The following is a 20,012-nucleotide window of genomic DNA, read 5'->3' on the forward strand; positions in this document are numbered from 1 at the left end:
TCACCCTGTCTCGGATTTCCCTTTGTCTCCCATTAAGACCTGAGGGGGCATCGGAGTTGGGCAGACATAATCCGCCCTTCAAACGCGGCTGCCATGGGCTCAAGCAACCATAGTCTCGCAGGGGATTTCTGATAACACGGGCGAGACAACGGAGTTAGGGCGCCAGGGGTTACTAGGCTTTCCTGCTCCCGTAACCAGCATTCCATTCCAGTACTCTGACCTCCGTCATAAGATCACCTCTGGTCAGACTTACTGGTATCATAACATTATTACCGGCCAAACTAAAATTTAAAATTAAACAGGGTTTGATTTTTTCCCTTATTTCAGTTTGGAAGATTTGTCGGCCTCATGAATCCCACTGGTGTAGGGCCAAATCCTGGCCAGCTTCTAGTTAGTCAGATTCAAGAACTTACTCAGATGGTTCAGGATCTATCCCTTCGGGTGAGGTCACAGGAAGATCTGTTACGGACTTCCCCGAGGGTCGTTCCTGAACCAAAAATGCATTTGCCTGACCGTTTTTCTGGGGATAGAAAGCAGTTTTTTAATTTTAAAGAGTCTTGTAAACTTTATTTTCGTTTAAGACCAGTCTCCTCAGGTACGGAATCTCAGCGGGTCGGAATTATTATTTCTTTACTTCAGGGGGATCCTCAGACCTGGGCTTTTGGTTTAAGAACTGACGATCCGGCATTGTTGTCTGTAGACGCCTTTCTGGGGTCTTTAGGGCTATTGTATGATGACCCTGATAGAGAGGCATCCGCCGAGAGTCATTTGCGTGCTCTCAGACAGGGTAAGAATCCCGCAGAGATTTATTGTACGGAGTTTCGCCGTTGGTCGAACGACTGTGGATGGAATGACCCAGCCCTGCGCAGTCAGTTTCGCCTCGGCTTATCTGAGTCTATAAAAGACAGTCTCCTTCAGTATCCCGCTCCTGAGACTCTTGATAAACTCATGGAGCTTTCTATTAAGATTGATCGTCGTCTCAGAGAGCGGAGGGCTGAAAAAGGAGCATCTGTCGGGTCTACTCCTGGTGTTTTTTCCATTCCTGTGGACATAGAGGAGCCCATGCAGATAGGTCTCTCCAAGCTGTCTCCTGAAGAAAGAACCAGAAGGCAAAATTCTGGTCTTTGTTTGTACTGTGGGAGTAAGGGACATTTTGCCCGTAATTGTCCGAACAAGTCGGGAAACGCCTCGATCAAGTGAATTGTGAGGGGGTTCACTTTGGTCTGCAGCTTATCTCCTCAAATAATTCACTGTTAGTCCCAGCTAAAGTTTCCTTTGGCAGCCTCTGTTCCTCAGTGTCGGCTTTTGTTGACAGTGGAGCTGCAGGGAACTTTATGGACTTAACGTGGGCCAAGGCCTTAGGTATTCCTCAGTTAGCCTTGGGTAGGTGTATCACCATGCATGGTTTAGATGGGAGTCCCTTGTCCAATGGGGTTATTTCTCTCTGTACACCTCCTGTACTATTTTCGGTAGGAGCTCTTCATTCCGAAAAAATTGAATTTTTCCTTACCCATTGCCCAGCAGTTCCAGTGGTTCTGGGTCACCCTTGGCTGGCCTTTCATAATCCCATCATTGATTGGCAGTCAGGGGAGATCTCACAGTGGGGTACCATCTGTAATAAGGAATGTATTACGCTTCCCATCAGAATAGCTGCTGTCATTCCCGCACCCATTCCTGTGGAATACCAGGATTTTGTTGATGTATTTTCCAAGGGCAATGCGGACATTCTGCCTCCCCATCGGCCTTATGATTGTGCTATTGAGCTAATTCCTGGTGCCACTTTGCCTAAGGGAAGGTTATATGCATTGTCCGGACCAGAAACTGTGGCCATGAATGAATATGTTAAAGAAAGCCTAGGGAAAGGATTTATCAGGCCGTCTAAATCCCCTTTAAGTGCAGGCTTCTTCTTTGTGGAGAAGAAGGATGGATCACTCAGACCTTGCATTGACTTTAGAGCCTTGAATAAAATCTCAGTAAAAAATACTTACCCCTTGCCGCTGATTTCTGTCCTCTTTGATCAGCTACGTTCGGCTGTGATTTTTTCTAAGATTGACCTGAGAGGAGCATATAACCTCATCCGAATCAAGTCAGGGGATGAGTGGAAAACGGCATTCAGTACTCAGTCGGGTCACTATGAGTATCTGGTTATGCCATTCGGCCTGTCTAACGCTCCGGCAGTTTTCCAGGATCTCATTAACGATGTGCTCCGTGATTTTCTTGGAAGATTCGTAGTAGTCTATTTAGACGATATCTTAATATATTCTGACTCTATTGAACAACACGTTACCCAGGTGCGTCAGGTTCTAAAAAAATTACGTGAAAATCACCTATATGCCAAGCTGGAGAAGTGTGAATTTCATGTCACGGAGGTATCCTTTTTAGGGTACATTATTTCCCCTCGGGGATTCTGTATGGAACCGAAGAAGCTCCAAGCCATCCTTAGTTGGGCGCAACCCACCAACTTAAAAGCAATTCAGCGCTTTTTAGGGTTTGCGAATTATTATAGAAGATTTATTCACTCTTTCTCCGACCTAGTTGCTCCCATTGTGGCACTGACTAAGAAGGGAGCGGATCCAACCAACTGGTCACGTGAAGCTGAGTTATCTTTTCAGGCCTTGAAACAAGCCTTTGTCTCAGCCCCGGTCCTCAGACATCCCAACCCAGAATTGCCTTTCATTGTTGAGGTTGATGCCTCGGAGGTTGGAGTAGGGGCTATCCTATCTCAGAAGGATCCGGATTCTCTAGAATTACATCCTTGTGCCTTTATGTCCAGGAAATTCTCATCTGCTGAATCCAACTACGATGTTGGTAACCGGGAATTACTGGCTATTAAATGGGCTTTCGAGGAGTGGAGGCATTGGCTTGAGGGAGCAACACATACCATTTCAGTTTTGACTGATCACAAAAATCTTCAGTACATTGAATCAGCTAAACGGCTGAATGCCCGGCAAGCTCATTGGGCTTTATTTTTTACTTGTTTCAAGTTTATTATCACCTTCAGGCCAGGTTCCAAGAATGCTAAGGCGGATGCCCTGTCACGCAGTTTTCTTCCAGTTCATGATAACAGTCCTGTTACTCCCATACTTCCGTCTTCAGTCATTCGGGCAGGCCTCACACAAGATTTATTTACCCAGTTAAAGCAGCTTCAACATCAAGCTCCTGGAAATACTCCTGCTGGTCGTCTTTATGTCCCTGAGTTTTTGAGAGCAACTGTTTTGACGGAGTTTCATGATAGCAAAGTTGCCGGGCATCCGGGGATCGCTAAGACTTTGGAATTAGTCTCCCGCTCAGTATGGTGGCCTGGTCTTTCCAAAGACATTAAGGAGTTTGTTTTTTCGTGTCAGGTCTGTGCACAGCATAAAGTTCCCCGTTCCTTGCCTATCGGTCAACTTATGCCCTTGAATGTTCCTCTCAGGCCATGGTCTCATATTTCCATGGATTTTGTGGTGGACCTCCCTCTGTCAGCCGGATGCCGAGTCATATGGGTGGTAGTTGACCGTTTTAGCAAGATGGCCCATTTCATTGCTCTTCCCCGATTGCCATCTGCCCAGGGATTGGCAGTTTTGTTCCTCCGCCATGTTTTCAGACTCCATGGGTTACCCACTGATATTGTTTCTGATCGGGGTCCACAATTCATTGCACAATTTTGGAAGTCTTTTTGTGCCTCTGTAAAGATGAAATTGTCTTTAACGTCTGGCTACCATCCCCAATCCAACGGGCAGACTGAGCGAGTTAATCAATCATTAAAACAATATTTGCGTTTGTACTCGGCCAAACTCCAAAATGACTGGTCCGAGTTTCTTCCGTTGGCGGAGTTTGCTTACAACAATGCCTGTCATTCCTCCACCAATGTGTCTCCATTTTTTACAGTTTTTGGTTTTCACCCCAGAGCTAATTCCTTTTTTCAACATTCCTCTGTCTCCTCACTGACCTTGACCGCTCATCTCAGACTCATTTGGAGAAAAGTGCACCTTGCTCTCAGAAAAGCGGCATTTCGGGAGAAAAAATTTTCTGACAGGCTCCGGCGGCCGTGCACTTTTAAAGTTGGAGATAGGGTGTGGTTGTCGACTCGCAACATTAGACTTCGACAAACCTCAGCCAGATTGGGCCCTAAATTTATTGGACCATTTCATATTATAAAAAAAATCAATCCAGTTGCTTTCCGGTTACGTTTACCAAGAACTCTCCGGATCGGAAATACTTTCCATTGCTCCCTGTTGAAACCATACGTTTCTTCCAGTAGATTTCCTCGGAAGATCTCTCAGGGGAAATCACCAATAGATGTACAGGGTCAGCAGGAGTTCTTGGTGGAGAAGGTTCTCGATTCCAAGTTGTCCTGGGGTCGGCTTTATTTTTTGGTACATTGGAGAGGTTATGGTCCAGAAGAAAGGTCTTGGGTCCTGGATGAGGATCTCCATGCCCCGAGGCTCAAAAAGGCATTTTTTCGAGAATTTCCTCAGAAACCTGGCCTTAGGGGTTCCTTGACCCCTCCTCAAGGGGGGGGTACTGTTAGGCGCCGAGGGTCCGCCCGTCAGTGCGGCCCGGCGCCTAGCAACTAGGGACGCCGCATGCGGACAGCCGCCGGCTCCCTAGCAACGCTAGACGCCGGGCGCACGGAGCCGCTCAGACCCTAGCAACGGGGACGCCACTGTCGGACCGCGTTCCCCGTTGCTGGGTCTAGATTAATCACCTCATTGGTATCCTGGCCGTGCAGCATGCAGCTGCACGGCATGATTGTTAATTATCCTGTCTGGCTCCTGATTGGAGAGCTCCCAGTTAAAAGCACTCTCTGGACTTCTCACAGACGCCGGTAATAGCTTCCTGTTTGCTGTGTCTGTTGCAGAGAGTTTTCCAGTCCTGTCTATCCGGTCGTTCCTGTCCTCAGTGGTCCAATACTCGGAAGTTGTCATCTTTTCCTGGAGTCCTGACCGAGCACCTTTAACATCCTGTGGTGTTCGTGAGTCGCGGCGTAGCCGTGTGTTGCGGCTTGACCGCTTACTATTTATTATTTGGTTATATTGTGTTTCGGAGCTTTTGCGGAGGATTCCGCTCCCACAAGTCCACTCTGGTATCCAGCGGTGCTGGATAGGAGTAACGGATTCGTGGATTTTTGGTTGTCCTTTTCCCTGGCGGTTTGTCCGCACATACTTCTGGTTTAAGTTAGTTAGCTTGTAGCCCCTGGCCTGGTTGCTTAGTCAGAGGGCCCCTTGTTATCACCCTGTCTCGGATTTCCCTTTGTCTCCCATTAAGACCTGAGGCGGCATCGGAGTTGGGCAGACATAATCCGCCCTTCAAACGCGGCTGCCATGGGCTCAAGCAACCATAGTCTCGCAGGGGATTTCTGATAACACGGGCGAGACAACGGAGTTAGGGCGCCAGGGGTTACTAGGCTTTCCTGCTCCCGTAACCAGCATTCCATTCCAGTACTCTGACCTCCGTCATAAGATCACCTCTGGTCAGACTTACTGGTATCATAACAATATATATATCACACTAGTACTGCAGCCGGACAGGTATATATTATGTAATGACGGACCTGCTGGACACTGTCTGTCAGCACTGCAGACTCCTAAAGTAAGCTACTAGTATCAAGAAGATAGAAAGAAAAAAAAACCACGGGTAGGTGGTATACAATTATGGATGGACGAGCGAATGCCGACACAGAGGTAGCTACAGCCGTGGACTACCGTACTGTGTCTGCTGCTAATATAGACTGGATGATAATGAGATAAAATTAAAATATATATATATATCACACTAGTACTGCAGCCGGACAGGTATATATTATGTAATGACGGACCTGCTGGACACTGTCTGTCAGACTCAGCACTGCAGACTCCTAAAGTAAGCTACTAGTATCAAGAAGATAGAAAAAAAAAAAAAACCACGGGTAGGTGGTATACAATTATGGATGGACGAGCGACTGCCGACACAGAGGTAGCTACAGCCGTGGACTACCGTACTGTGTCTGCTGCTAATATAGACTGGATGATAATGAGATAAAATTAAAATATATATATATCACACCAGTACTGCAGCCGGACAGGTATATATTATGTAATGACGGACCTGCTGGACACTGTCTGCAGAATGCGTTTATAAAAACACCACACGACGAGTGTTTAACTTTTTCAGGCAGACAATCACAATATACTGGTGGTCAGCAGACAATCACAATACTGGTGGTCAGTGGTCACTGGTCAGTCACACTGGCAGTGGCACTCTGGCAGCAAAAGTGTGCACTGTACTTAAAATATGTACTCCTGCTATAACTGCTCCCCAGTCTCCCCCACAATTAAGCTGTGTGAGCAGTGAGCACTCAGCACAGTCAGATAATGATATACAGTATTACATATGATGCAGCACACTGGGCTGAGCACAGATATGGTATGTGACTGTGTCACACTGTGTATCGTTTTTTTTCAGGCAGAGAACGGATTAATTAAACTGGTGGTCACTGGTCACACTATCAGCAGCAAGTAGTACGCCTCCTAATAATATGCTCCCCAAAATTTGTGTCTCTCTCTAGTACTCTAGTCTAAACGGAGAGGACGCCAGCCACGTCCTCTCCCTATCAATCTCAATGCACGTGTGAAAATGGCGGCGACGCGCGGCTCCTTATATAGAATCCGAGTCTCGCGATAGAATACGAGCCTCGCGAGAATCCGACAGCGGGATGATGACGTTCGGGCGCGCTCGGGTTAACCGAGCAAGGCGGGAAGATCCGAGTCACTCGGCCCCGTGTAAAAAAACCTGAAGTTCGGGCGGGTTCGGATTCCGAGGAACCGAACCCGCTCATCTCTAGTACAAACATCAAAATAAGGACTGCTATGGGTGAGGGGTGATGGTGCTAGGAAAGAGGTGCAAGGTCAGAGGTGGAACCAGTGGTGGTGCTAGGGGGCACCAGCCAAAATCTTGCCTAGGGCGTCATATTGGTTAGGGCCGGCTCTGGTTACCTGGGTCGCACCTTTCACACTGCAAGCAAAGTGGTTGGACCTGGGAAAAACCCTGGTAGTGACCAGGGTTGAGGCCCTGTGTAGAAGACCCTTTCACACAGATAAAGGACTCTAGTTATCTCCTGGGTGTGAAAGGGGTATAACACTTTCCTTTCCTTATAATTCCCACTCTACTTAATGGGAATCCTTATACCAGATAACAAGTGTGGCTCTAGCTGCCAGGACACCTTCACCTAACCTACTGTATACTCCTCACACTAGGCTTTGCTTCAGCAATCTGAGGTTTGCCAAATTTCTAAACAGGCATTCAGGACTAAATTTATAAAAGAGCATTATATGGTGCTCGGGAGTTTTATAGGCCTGCCCGATGTGCCAACTCTTTTCTCCCAGATATTGGTGCAGCTATTAATTCATTATTGGGTGATAAACTGCTGTTTTCCCAAATAAGATTCTGAGAAAAATGTAAATTACAGTTAGAGCAGGTCCTCTGCTATACAGTATGTCCTTGGCTAGGCAGAAAAGGAAGGGTAATCGTATGCTCCCTGAGGTTCGGTACTTTGCACATGCGCTGGACCCGTACTATGCATATGCAGCACACGTTTGCAATGCCAGATGGCATCAGACTGTCAGCGTCTGAAGCTGTTTGGGGGGCAGCGACGGCCTCTGTTTTCGTATCACTAGTGTTGTGGGGGGGAGTGAAGAGGCCAGTATCTTTGTCAGAGGATGGAGATTTCCAGGCCTGTGTAGCAAATGCGGTGGCCGGCTTGCGTGACCCCGTGGGTCATGTAGCGGCCAATGGTGTCGGAGATGATCCAATACTGCGCCCCAGGGTGCAGCTCGGATCAGTAATGCATGCAGGAGGCGTGATGCAGTACGGATGGTGTAATGATTAGCATTACTGCCTCACAGCACTGAGGTCATGGGTTCGATTCCCACCACAGCCCCAACTGTGTGGAGTTTGTATATTCTCCCCGTACTTGCGTGGGTTTCCTCCGGGTACTGCGGTTTCCTCCCACAATCCAAAAATATACTGGTAGGTTAATTGGCTCCCGACAAAAATGAACCCTAGTATGAATGTGTGTGTGTGTACATGTGCTAGGGAATATAGAGTGTAAGCTCCACTGGGGCAGGAACTGATGTGAATGGGTAAATATTATTTGTAAAGCGCTGCGGAATATGTGTGCGCTATATAAATAACTAGTAATAAATAATAATAATTACCATATTACATACTTGCCTACCCTCCTAGAACAGCTGGGAGGCTCCCAAAAATTGGGTGGCGCTACTGGCCCCACAGAAAGGAGGGCAAGTCTCCCACTGACCCCGCCAGCCCCTCGCTCTCCCATAGCAGAGCACAAGTAGGCGGACCAAGGGGGACCCAATGACGCGCTCCGCTCTAAATCGCGCCATCGTAGCTCCATCCCTGTATAGCGGGGTGGAGCTATGATGACGCAATCATGAACCCGGCAGCCACGCCCCCTATGCACCTGCCACGCAGCCAGGTGTGGGCTGCAAAGTAGGTAAGTGTATGCCATATTAGTGCTATCACTTCTGCTTCTATATAAACAGCAGCGACAGCTCCTCCATCCACATCTAAATGAGGGGATTTCAGAGCTAGAGTTTAGTAGAGACAGCTTACCATAGACCATAGGTTCTCAAACTCTGTCCGCAGGACCCCACACAGTGCATGTTTTCCAGGTCACCTCACAGAATCACAAGTGAAATAATTAGCTCCACCTGTGGATCTTTAAAATGTGTCAGTGATTGAGTAATGAATACACCTGGGCACCTGCTGAGTGACCTGGAAAATGTGAGCTGTTTGGGGTCCGGAGGACCAAGTTTGAGAATCAGTGTCATAGACAAATGGCTAAAGCCAATACAAGTTGGTGTCAACTTGCCATTAATTTGATTTCTAATCAATAGCATATACATGATTCCTTACGGAGAATTTGTATAATAATCCCTTTTTACTAAACCAGAATGGTTTCTGTGTTAAATTGGATCTCCAGAATGGTTTCCTTTTCATCTCCATACATTGCAACAACAGAAGGTTACAGTTTCATTGGAAAGTGCTACTGTACCAGTGTTCTGTCATGTTATTTTTTTATCCACAAATACACCTTACACCATACTTACCTACTCTCCCGGATTCTGCAGGAGATACCCGGTTTCTCGGGTAGTCCCCTGCAGCCCCGGAAGAGTGGGCCCCCCTCCCGCATTCTGCCCACTTCCGAGGGAAGTGGGCAGAATGGGTAGCTAAATAGGGCAAAATCGCAGACCTGGCTGAGGGGGCGGGGCTTTATGACGCGGGTATACGCAAATCGCGTCATTGAAGCTCCACCCCTATGCAAATACTTACCAATCGCGGTATTTTCTCGTGCAGTGGGCGAGGCCTAATGATGCCATTGGCTCGGTCCCGCCCCCCATCACCGCCCACCTGCTTCTCCTTTCCAGGGTATCTCCTGGAGAGGAGAAAAGAAATGTAGGTAAGTATGCCTTACACATTGTCCAGTGAAACGAACATAGGAGGTCATTCCGAGTTGTTCGCTCGCAAGGCGATTTTAGCAGAGTTGCTCACACTAAGCCGCCGCCTACTGGGAGTGAATCTTAGCATCTTAAAATTGCGAACGAAGTAATCGCAATATTGCGATTACACACCTCGTAGCAGTTTCTGAGTAGCTTCAGACTTACTCGGCATCTGCGATCAGTTCAGTGCTTGTCGTTCCTGGTTTGACGTCACAAACACACCCAGCGTTCGCCCAGACACTCCTCCGTTTCTCCGGCCACTCCTGCGTTTTTTCCGGAAACGGTAGCGTTTTTTCCCACACGCCCATAAAACGGCCTGTTTCCGCCCAGGAACACCAACTTCCTGTCAATCACATTACGATCACCAGAACGATGAAAAAGCCGTGAGTAAAATTACTAAGTGCATAGCAAATTTACTTGGCGCAGTCGCAGTGCGGACATTGCGCATGCGCATTAAGCGGAAAATCGCTGCGATGCGAAGATTTTTACCGAGCGAACAACTCGGAATGAGGGCCATAGTTACCTCACACCCCTAACTACAAGGAGTCCTGCTTGCGGTATACATGAAGGATTTGCTAATAGTAAACATTATACAACACAAGGACAGAACCTTATGTTTTGTAATAGAATTGGCCTGTACCACAAACAGCCATACTAGCTCAGTCAGCAGAGCGACAGCGTCGGCAGGCAAGATCCCTAAGTTTGAATCCTAGTAAAGCACCGTCCTGTACATGCTTTGAATAATGGGACATGACTCCTCCAGAGAAATAATAACCCGCTCTTCCACTTTCCTCTCCTATGCAGGAACTCACAAGCTCTCCACTGGTTTTTCTTGCAAACCTGTCACTGCTAGTCAGACATGATTTACCTGTACTCCCATGTCGTATGGGACATTTCCAATTGGGATTCAATTGCCAGTTCCAAATTACAGGCCTGCGTTAGACCTTCCTCGATTTTAACGGTAACATCAGATGTGTTTCCACTGGAATTGAAGGATTTCTACCAACACAGAGCTATACCAGGAGAATGTTCCTTTGCCCGGACGCTTTGGGCATTTAGCAGGAGACAACAGAAAGGAACGATTCTAAAAGCAATAGACCTGCCTGGAAATATGAACTAGCTAGCAGACTCTCTTTCCTCTCTTTGATTACCTTGACTTTCTAAGCAGATATGGGACCTGATGGTTTAGGGCCCATGGGTCTTCAACCTGCGGCCCTCCAACTGCTGTGGAACTACACATCCCAGCATGACCTGCCTAAGTTTTAGCATGCCTTAATAGCAAAACTGTGCCAGGGCTTGCTGGGATGTGTAGTTCCACAGCAGCTGGAGGGCCGCAGGTTAAAGACCCATGGCACTACTCCCATGTTTGCCAGGTTCTGTACTGTGTACGCATCGGTCACTATAATCTAGCTCACAGTCCACCAATGTCATGGCATGTTTTCCACATGCTGCTGGCATTCGGTGGGCGGAGCACAGGCGGGACTGTTTTACAAGATTGATGATGAAAGCGAGCGCACAAGATCCCGAATGCTTCCTCCCAAATTTTGGGGCAGATGTATTAAGCCTGGAGAAGTGATAAAGCAGTGATAAGTGCAAGGTGATAACGCGCCAGCCAATTAGCTCCAATAAGTAAATTGACAGTTATGAGCTGATTGGCTGGTGTGTTATCACCTTGCACTTATCACTGCTTTACAGAGGCGTAACTACGGTTTTTGGAGCCCAGGGCAAGGTGAAGAGTGGCGCCCCCCCCCCCCCAAAAAAAAAAACCCAAACAAAAAAAAAAAACACCAAAAGAAGTATGTGCGCACGACGAAGGCGCGTGTGACAAAAAATGGGCGTGGCCACACACCAGAAGGGGTGTGGCCACTGAAAGTGCCCCACAGTGCCAGTTAAATGCCCCACAGTGCCAGTTACATTGCCCCACAGTATATGCACAAGGAGAAAAGTATGACTCTTGTTTGGGCGCACTCTTGTTTAATTATCTAAGTGTTGGTTGATAAATGAAGTGCCTAAAGGTTAATAGTATAGTCTTTTGATTCTGCTCTCTAAAATACGTGAAAACTCAACAAGACAAATTAGACAGAAATAGCCATTGATATGCCAGATGGGAGATGTGTCTCCCAAAAAGTTGTAAAATGTTCAGATCTTAATTATGCCTGGAAAATTGCATATCGGAAAGTAGCTACATACTATGCTGCCTCCGTCTGCCAAAGATCTGTACAAACTGAGTTTGTATTAATGCAGCCCTAAATTGGGTTAAGTACATAGGTGGAAGAGCCCACACACTACTACACAATTCTATTGGTTTGCCACTGTTATGGATAGGTAAATTGTGACGAATAAGGTTCAGGAGGTAGTAGGATTAAGTATAAGTGGTGATACTGCTGTTGGTGTTGTTTCTATAGGGAAGGGAGTCTTCCTACTTCACCGGGTATTCCCTAGCAGTCGCCTGTCAGTTGCCCCACAGTGCCAGATACATGCCCCACCGTGCCAGTTACAATGCCCCACAGTGCCAGATACATGCCCCGCAGTGCCAGATACATGCCCCACAGTGCCAGTTACATTGCCCTACAGTGCCAGTTACAATGCCCCACAGTGCCAGATACATGCCCCACAGTGCCAGATACATGCCCCACAGTGCCAGTTACATTGCCCTACAGTGCCAGTTACAATGCCCCACAGTGCCAGATACATGCCCCACAGTGCCAGTTACATTGCCCTACAGTGCCAGTTACAATGCCCCACAGTGCCAGATACATGCCCCACAGTGCCAGTTACATTGCCCCACAGTGCCAGTTACAATGCCCCACAGTGCCAGATACATGCCCCACAGTGTCAGTTACATGCCCCAAAGTGCCAGATATATGCCCCACAGTGCCAGTTACATTGCCCCACAGTGCCAGTTACATGCCCTACAGTGCCAGTTACATTGCCCCACAGTGCCAGATACATGCCCCACAGTGCCAGTTACAATGCCCCACAGTGCCAGATACATGCCCCGCAGTGCCAGATACATGCCCCACAGTGCCAGTTACATTGCCCTACAGTGCCAGTTACAATGCCCCACAGTGCCAGTTACAATGCCCCACAGTGCCAGATACATGCCCACAGTGTCAGTTACATGCCCCACAGTACCAGATACATGCCCCACAGTGCCAGTTACATTGCCCCACAGTGCCAGTTACATGCCCCACAGTGCCAGTTACATTGCCCCACAGTGCCAGATACATGTCCCACAGTGCCAGTTACAATGCCCCGCAGTGCCAGATACATGCCCCACAGTGCCAGTTACATTGCCCTACAGTGCCAGTTACAATGCCCCACAGTGCCAGATACATGCCCCACAGTGCCAGTTACATTGCCCCACAGTGCCAGTTACAATGCCCCACAGTGCCAGATACATGCCCCACAGTGCCAGATACATGCCCCACAGTGCCAGTTACATTGCCCCACAGTGCCAGTTACATGCCCCACAGTGCCAGTTACATTGCCCCACAGTGCCAGTTACATTGCCCCACAGTGCCAGTTACAATGCCCCACAGTGCCAGATACATGCCCCACAGTGCCAGTTACATTGCCCCACAGTGCCAGTTACATGCCCCACAGTGCCAGTTACATGCCCCACAGTGCCCCCCCCCCCCCCCGCTCACTCACCGCTTCTTCCCGTTCCCGTGCTATTGTGAGGGGAGGAGAGCGCAGCGCCTCTCCAGCCCCTCACCGCTCCAGGTCTCCGGCGGCGGCTATGTGGCGCCGGTTCGCTAGCCAATCAGAGCTCGCGGACCGGCAGCCAATCAGGAGCCGGTCCACAAGCTCTGATTGGCTAACGCCGCCGGAGACCGGACACACGCAGTGCTGCTGGTAGCGCTGCTGGTGCTGGCAGCGGCGGTGAGGGGAGGGAGAGACGCTGCGCTCTCCTCCCCTCACATTGCGGCGTGACGGGGGCGAGTGGGGCATGATGCCCTGGCCGCCGGCGGCGCCTCCCTCTGCTTGGCCTGCCAAGGCGCCCAGGGCATGTGCCCCACTCGCCCTACTCTAGTTACGCCTCTGCTGCTTTATCACTTCTCCAGACTTAATACATCTGCCCCACTGGGAGGCATACACATGCCTAAATGTTGGGCTGAGTGTCATCCAAAGCTACCTATATAATTATTGGGCTGATTTGCCCATAATCGGGTGATCAGCAACCACCAACGGCTGTCCCTGGTGTCACCACTGTGATCGCTCTCTGTGCCGGGAGTCAGGTCTCTCTCTGGCGCCATACGCCTGCCTAGTGTTTAGTTAGCATATATAGCGCAACATATTCTGCTGTAATTTGCAATTGGAAACACAGAACGGAGTAATCTTAAGGGTATATTTACTAAAGTGCAGGTTTTTACAAGTGGAGATGTTGGCCATAGCAACCAACCAACCGGATTCTAGCTATTGTCTTCTAGGAGGTGATAGACAAATGATAAATATCTGATTGGTTGCTACGGGCAACAGCTCCACGTATAAAAATCTGCACTGTAATTTCTATACCTCGAAGAGGTAATAGGGCCCTGCTTGCAATGACAAATAAGTGATCACTGGCTGTCAGGGCATGCTGACACTTGTAGTTCCACAAGTGCTGTCAAGGAACAGGTTGCCCTCCTGTAAGAAACACACACACATAAATTTCTGGTGCTAGCCAGTGTCTCCTGAGCCATTTAGCTCACCGCACGATATAGATAGATATATATAGATATATATATATAGATAGAACGAGGCTGAAGTTAGCTTCTTATTCGGCCAGCTTCTTATTCACTTCTTATTCAAGCTCCAGCTTCTTATTCACTTCTTATTCGAGCTCCAGCTTCTTATTCAGATCATTCAGTTTTGCAAGGGTTAATGAGTCTTGGGCAACACATTTGACACCTGAAATTCACAGAGTAGGGTCCCTTTCATATGACCCACATGTATTTTGGCTTGCCCAACGCTGGTTTGGGCATGAAATACGCTGGCAAAGTGGGCACATACACTATAATTCACAATTTTGAATAAGTAGCTGTAGTTTTGCAAGGGTTAACGAGTCTCGGGCAACAATTTTGACACCTGAAATCAACTGAGTCGGGTCACTTGCATATGACCCACATGGATTTTTCCTTGCCCAACACTGGTTTGGGCATGAAATACGCTGGCAAGGTGGGCACATACACGATATTATAATTTACTATTTTGAATAAGTAGCTGTAGTTTTGCAAGGGTTAACAAGTCTCGGGCAACAATTTTGACACCTGAAATCAACTGAATCGGGTCACTTGCATATGACTCACATGTATTTTGCCTTGCCCAACACTGGTTTGGGCATGAAATACGCTGCCCAAGTGGGCACCTTAACACTATCATTTTCTATTATGAATAAGTAGCTATAGTTTGGCAAGGGTTAACGAGTCTCGGGCAACAATTTTGACACCTGAAATCAACAGAGTCGGGTCACTTGCATATGACCCACATGGATTTTGCCTTGCCCGACACTGGTTTGGGCATGAAATACGCTGGCAAGGTGGGCATATACACAGTATTATGAATTACTATTCTGAATAAGTAGCTGTAGTTTTGCAAGGGTTAACGAGTCTCGGGCAACAATTTTGACAGCTGAAATCAATTGAGTCGGGTCACTTGCATATGACCCACATGGATTTTGCCTTGCCCAACACTGGTTTGGGCATGAAATACGCTGCCCAAGTGGGCACCTTAACACTATCATTTTCCATTATGAATAAGTAGCTGTAGTTTTGCAAGGGTTAATGAATCTCGGGCAACAATTTTGACACCTGAAATCAACTGAGTCGGGTCACTTGCATATGACCCACATGTATTTTGCCTTGCCCAACACTGGTTTGGGCATGAAATATGCTGCCCAAGTGGGCACATTAACACTATCTTTTTCTATTATGAATAAGTAGCTGTAGTTTTACAAGGGTTAACGAGTCTCGGGCAACAATTTTGACACCAGATCTCAATAGAGTCGGGTCACTTGCATATGACCCACATGTATTTTGCCTTGCCCGACACTGGTTTGGGCCTGAAAAATGCTGCCCAAGTGGGCACCGTAACACTATCTTTTCTATTATGAATAAGTAGCTGTAGTTTTGCAAGGGTTAACGAGTCTCGGGCAACAATTTTGACACCAGAAATCAATAGAGTCGGGTCACTTGCATATGACCCACATGGATTTTGCCTTGCACGACACTGGTTTGGGCATGAAATACACTGGCAAGGTGGGCATATACACAGTATTATGAATTACTATTTTGAATAAGTAGCTGTAGTTTTGCAAGGGTTATCGAGTCTCGGGCAACAATTTTGACACCAGATCTCAATAGAGTCGGGTGACTTGCATATGACCCACATGGATTTTGCCTTGCCCGACACTGGTTTGGGCATGAAATACGCTGGCAAGGTGGGCAGCTACTTATTCATAATGGAAAATGATAATGTTAAGGTGCCCACTTGGGCAGCGTATTTCATGCCCAAACCAGTGTTGGGCAAGGCAAAATCCATGTGGGTCATATGCAAGTGACCTGACTCAGTTGATTTCAGGTGTCAAAATTGTTGCCCGAGACTCGTTAACCCTTGCAAAGCTACAGCTACTTATTCATTATGGAAAATGATAGGGTTAAGGTGCCCACTTGGGCAGCGTATTTCATGCCCAAACCAGTGTCGGGCAAGGCAAAATCCATGTGGGTCATATGCAAGTGACCCGACTCTATTGATTTCTGGTGTCAAAATTGTTGCCCGAGACTCGTTAACCCTTGCAAAACTACAGCTACTTATTCAAAATAGTAATTCATAATACTGTGTATATGCCCACCTTGCCAGCGTATTTCATGCCCAAACCAGTGTCGGGCAAGGCAAAATCCATGTGGGTCATATGCAAGTGACCCGACTCAGTTGATTTCTGGTGTCAAAATTGTTGCCCGAGACTCGTTAACCCTTGCCAAACTACAGCTACTTATTCATAATAGAAAATGATAGTGTTAAGGTGCCTACTTTGCCAGCATATTTCATGCCCAAACCAGTGTTGGGCAAGGAAAAATCCATGTGGGTCATATGCAAGTGACCTGACTCAGTTGATTTCAGGTGTCAAATTTGTTGCCCGAGACTCGTTAACCCTTGCAAAACTACAGCTACTTATTCATAATAGAAAAAGATAGTGTTAAGGTGCCCACTTGGGCAGCGTATTTCATGCCCAAACCAGTGTTGGGCAAGGAAAAATCCATGTGAGTCATATGCAAGTGACCCGACTCAGTTGATTTCAGGTGTCAAAATTGTTGCACGAGACTCGTTAACCCTTGCAAAACTACAGCTACTTATTCAAAATAGTAATTCATAATACTGTGTATATGCCCACCTTGCCAGCGTATTTCATGCCCAAACCAGTGTCGGGCAAGTCAAAATCCATGTGGGTCATATGCAAGTGACCCGACTCTATTGATTTCTGGTGTCAAAATTGTTGCCCAAGACTCGTTAACCCTTGCAAAACTACAGCTACTTATTCAAAATAGTAATTCATAATACTGTGTATATGCCCACCTTGCCAGCGTATTTCATGCCCAAACCAGTGTCGAGCAAGGCAAAATCCATGTGGGTCATATGCAAGTGACCCGACTCTATTGATTTCTGGTGTCAAAATTGTTGCCCGAGACTCGTTAACCCTTGCAAAACTACAGCTATTTATTCAAAATAGTAATTCATAATACTGTGTATATGCCCACCTTGCCAGCGTATTTCATGCCCAAACCAGTGTTGGGCAAGGCAAAATCCATGTGGGTCATATGCAAGTGACCCGACTCTATTGAGATCTGGTGTCAAAATTGTTGCCCGAGACTCGTTAACCCTTGCAAAACTACAGCTACTTATTCATAATAGAAAAAGATAGTGTTAAGGTGCCCACTTGGGCAGCGTATTTCATGCCCAAACCAGTGTTGGGCAAGGCAAAATCCATGTGGGTCATATGCAAGTGACCCGACTCAGTTGATTTCAGCTGTCAAAATTGTTGCCCGAGACTCGTTAACCCTTGCAAAACTACAGCTACTTATTCATAATAGAAAAAGATAGTGTTAAGGTGCCCACTTGGGCAGCGTATTTCATGCCCAAACCAGTGTTGGGCAAGGCAAAATCCATGTGGGTCATATGCAAGTGACCTGACTCAGTTGATTTCAGCTGTCAAAATTGTTGCCCGAGACTCGTTAACCCTTGCAAAACTACAGCTACTTATTCAAAATAGTAATTCATAATACTGTGTATGTGCCCACCTTGCCAGCGTATTTCATGCCCAAACCAGTGTTGGGCAAGGCAAAATCCATGTGGGTCATATGCAAGTGACCCGACTCTGTTGATTTCAGGTGTCAAAATTGTTGCCCGAGACTCGTTAACCCTTGCCAAACTATAGCTACTTATTCATAATAGAAAATGATAGTGTTAAGGTGCCCACTTGGGCAGCGTATTTCATGCCCAAACCAGTGTTGGGCAAGGCAAAATCCATGTGAGTTATATGCAAGTGACCCGACTCATTTGATTTCAGGTGTCAAAATTGTTGCCCGAGACTCGTTAACCCTTGCAAAACTACAGCTACTTATTCAAAATGGTAAATTATAGTGTATGTGCCCACTTTGCCAGCGTATTTCATGCCCAAACCAGCGTTGGGCAAGCCAAAATACATGTGGGTCATATGAAAGGGACCCTACTCTGTGAATTTCAGTTGTCAAATGTGTTGCCCAAGACTCATTAACCCTTGCAAAACTGAATGATCTGAATAAGAAGCTGGAGCTCGAATAAGAAGTGAATAAGAAGCTGGCCGAATAAGAAGCTAACTTCAGCCTCGTATAGATAGATAGATATATATAGATATATATACAGACCCTCCAATATGACCCGCCCCACTAGGTACAAAATGCTCTGTTTATGGACTTCCCTCTTAATTTATGATTTCCATCACCTGTGTTGAACTAGTTAAATGATAAGAAAGCTGTTTCTTCACAGGTGATGGCAATAATAAATTAAGAGGGAAGTACAGAAACAGAGCATTTTGTACCTAGTTCGGCGGGTCATGTTGGAGGGTATGTATATATATATATATGTGTGTGTATATATATATATATATATATATATATATATATGTGTATGTACATATATGTGTATATAAATATATATATATGTGTATATACATATATATATATATATATATATATATATACACACACGCGCACATACAGCTGTGTACACAGCACACTTATGTAACACGGGGCAGGCCGGGCGCTTTGTATACAACACACAGGGAGCCAGCAGCTGATCATCCGCTCACACCGTGCTGCTGCAGCCGCCGCTTCTCCTCTACACACTGCGAAGGACGCGGGGTCACATGATGGGTGGGAGGGAAGCTACTGGGCCAATCGGCGGCCTCCGTTCGGGTGAGGGGGCGTGGCCGCTATGACGCGCCGGGGAAGTGTCTGACGGGAGCTGTGTGTGTGAGTTCCGTACAGCATGGCTGCTAAGGTATGTGCACAGTGCAGGGAGAGCGGGCATGGCAGGTGCCCTTGATACACCCGGGACAGGGGAAGCTCAGCTAGAGGGGAGCAGCAGGCGGGGGCTGCACAGCATACAGCAGCCAGGCAGAGGCTGCACACCTATACTGCCCGGTGACCTAGGCCCTGCCCTTGTGCATGGGATTACCTGCTCTGCAGGGGCACTCAGTGCTGCTGGCTGCAAAGTCACTGATAGTACTCCCAGAGCTGCCCTCCACCACTGACAGGCGGTACTCCCAGCTTGCCCTCCACCACTGACAGGTGGTACTCCCAGCGTGCCCTTTACCACTGACAGGCGGTACTCCCAGCTTGCCCTCCACCACTGACAGGTGGTACTCCCAGCGTGCCCTTTACCACTGACAGGCGGTACTCCCAGCTTGCCCTCCACCGCTGACAGGCGGTACTCCCAGCGTGCCCTCCACCGCTGACAGGCGGTACTCCCAGCGTGCCCTCCACTGCTGACAGGCGGTACTCCCAGCGTGCCCTCCACCGCTGACAGGCGGTACTCCCAGCGTGCCCTCCACCGCTGACAGGCGGTACTCCCAGCGTGCCCTCCACCGCTGACAGGCGGTACTCCCAGCGTGCCCTCCACCGCTGACAGGCGGTACTCCCAGCGTGCCCTCCACCGCTGACAGGCGGTACTCCCAGCGTGCCCTCCACCGCTGACAGGCGGTACTCCCAGCGTGCCCTCCACCGCTGACAGGCGGTACTCCCAGCGTGCCCTCCACCGCTGACAGGCGGTACTCCCAGCGTGCCCTCCACCGCTGACAGGCGGTACTCCCAGCGTGCCCTCCACCGCTGACAGGCGGTACTCCCAGCGTGCCCTTCACCGCTGAGAGGCGGTACTCCCAGCGTGCCCTCCACCGCTGAGAGGCGGTACTCCCAGCGTGCCCTCCACCGCTGAGAGGCGGTACTCCCAGCGTGCCCTCCACCGCTGAGAGGCGGTACTCCCAGCGTGCCCTCCACCGCCGACAGGCGGTACTCC

At 48.1% G+C, this 20,012-nt stretch overlaps 1 protein-coding gene across 1 annotated transcript in view; it reads left to right on the top strand.

Moving 5' to 3' along the window:
* Positions 1–18,894: 18,894 nt before the first annotated feature.
* Positions 18,895–20,012, top strand: part of SLC25A13 (solute carrier family 25 member 13) — a 267,392-nt gene continuing 266,274 nt past the window's right edge. Inside the window, exon 1 of the mRNA XM_063921355.1 lies at positions 18,895–18,998. Within this exon, the coding sequence (XP_063777425.1) occupies positions 18,987–18,998 (12 nt within the window). The 5' untranslated portion in view covers positions 18,895–18,986. The remainder of the gene's footprint in view (positions 18,999–20,012) is intronic.

Source organism: Pseudophryne corroboree, chromosome 5, assembly GCF_028390025.1.
Source record: "Pseudophryne corroboree isolate aPseCor3 chromosome 5, aPseCor3.hap2, whole genome shotgun sequence".
Classification (NCBI taxonomy): domain Eukaryota; kingdom Metazoa; phylum Chordata; class Amphibia; order Anura; family Myobatrachidae; genus Pseudophryne; species Pseudophryne corroboree.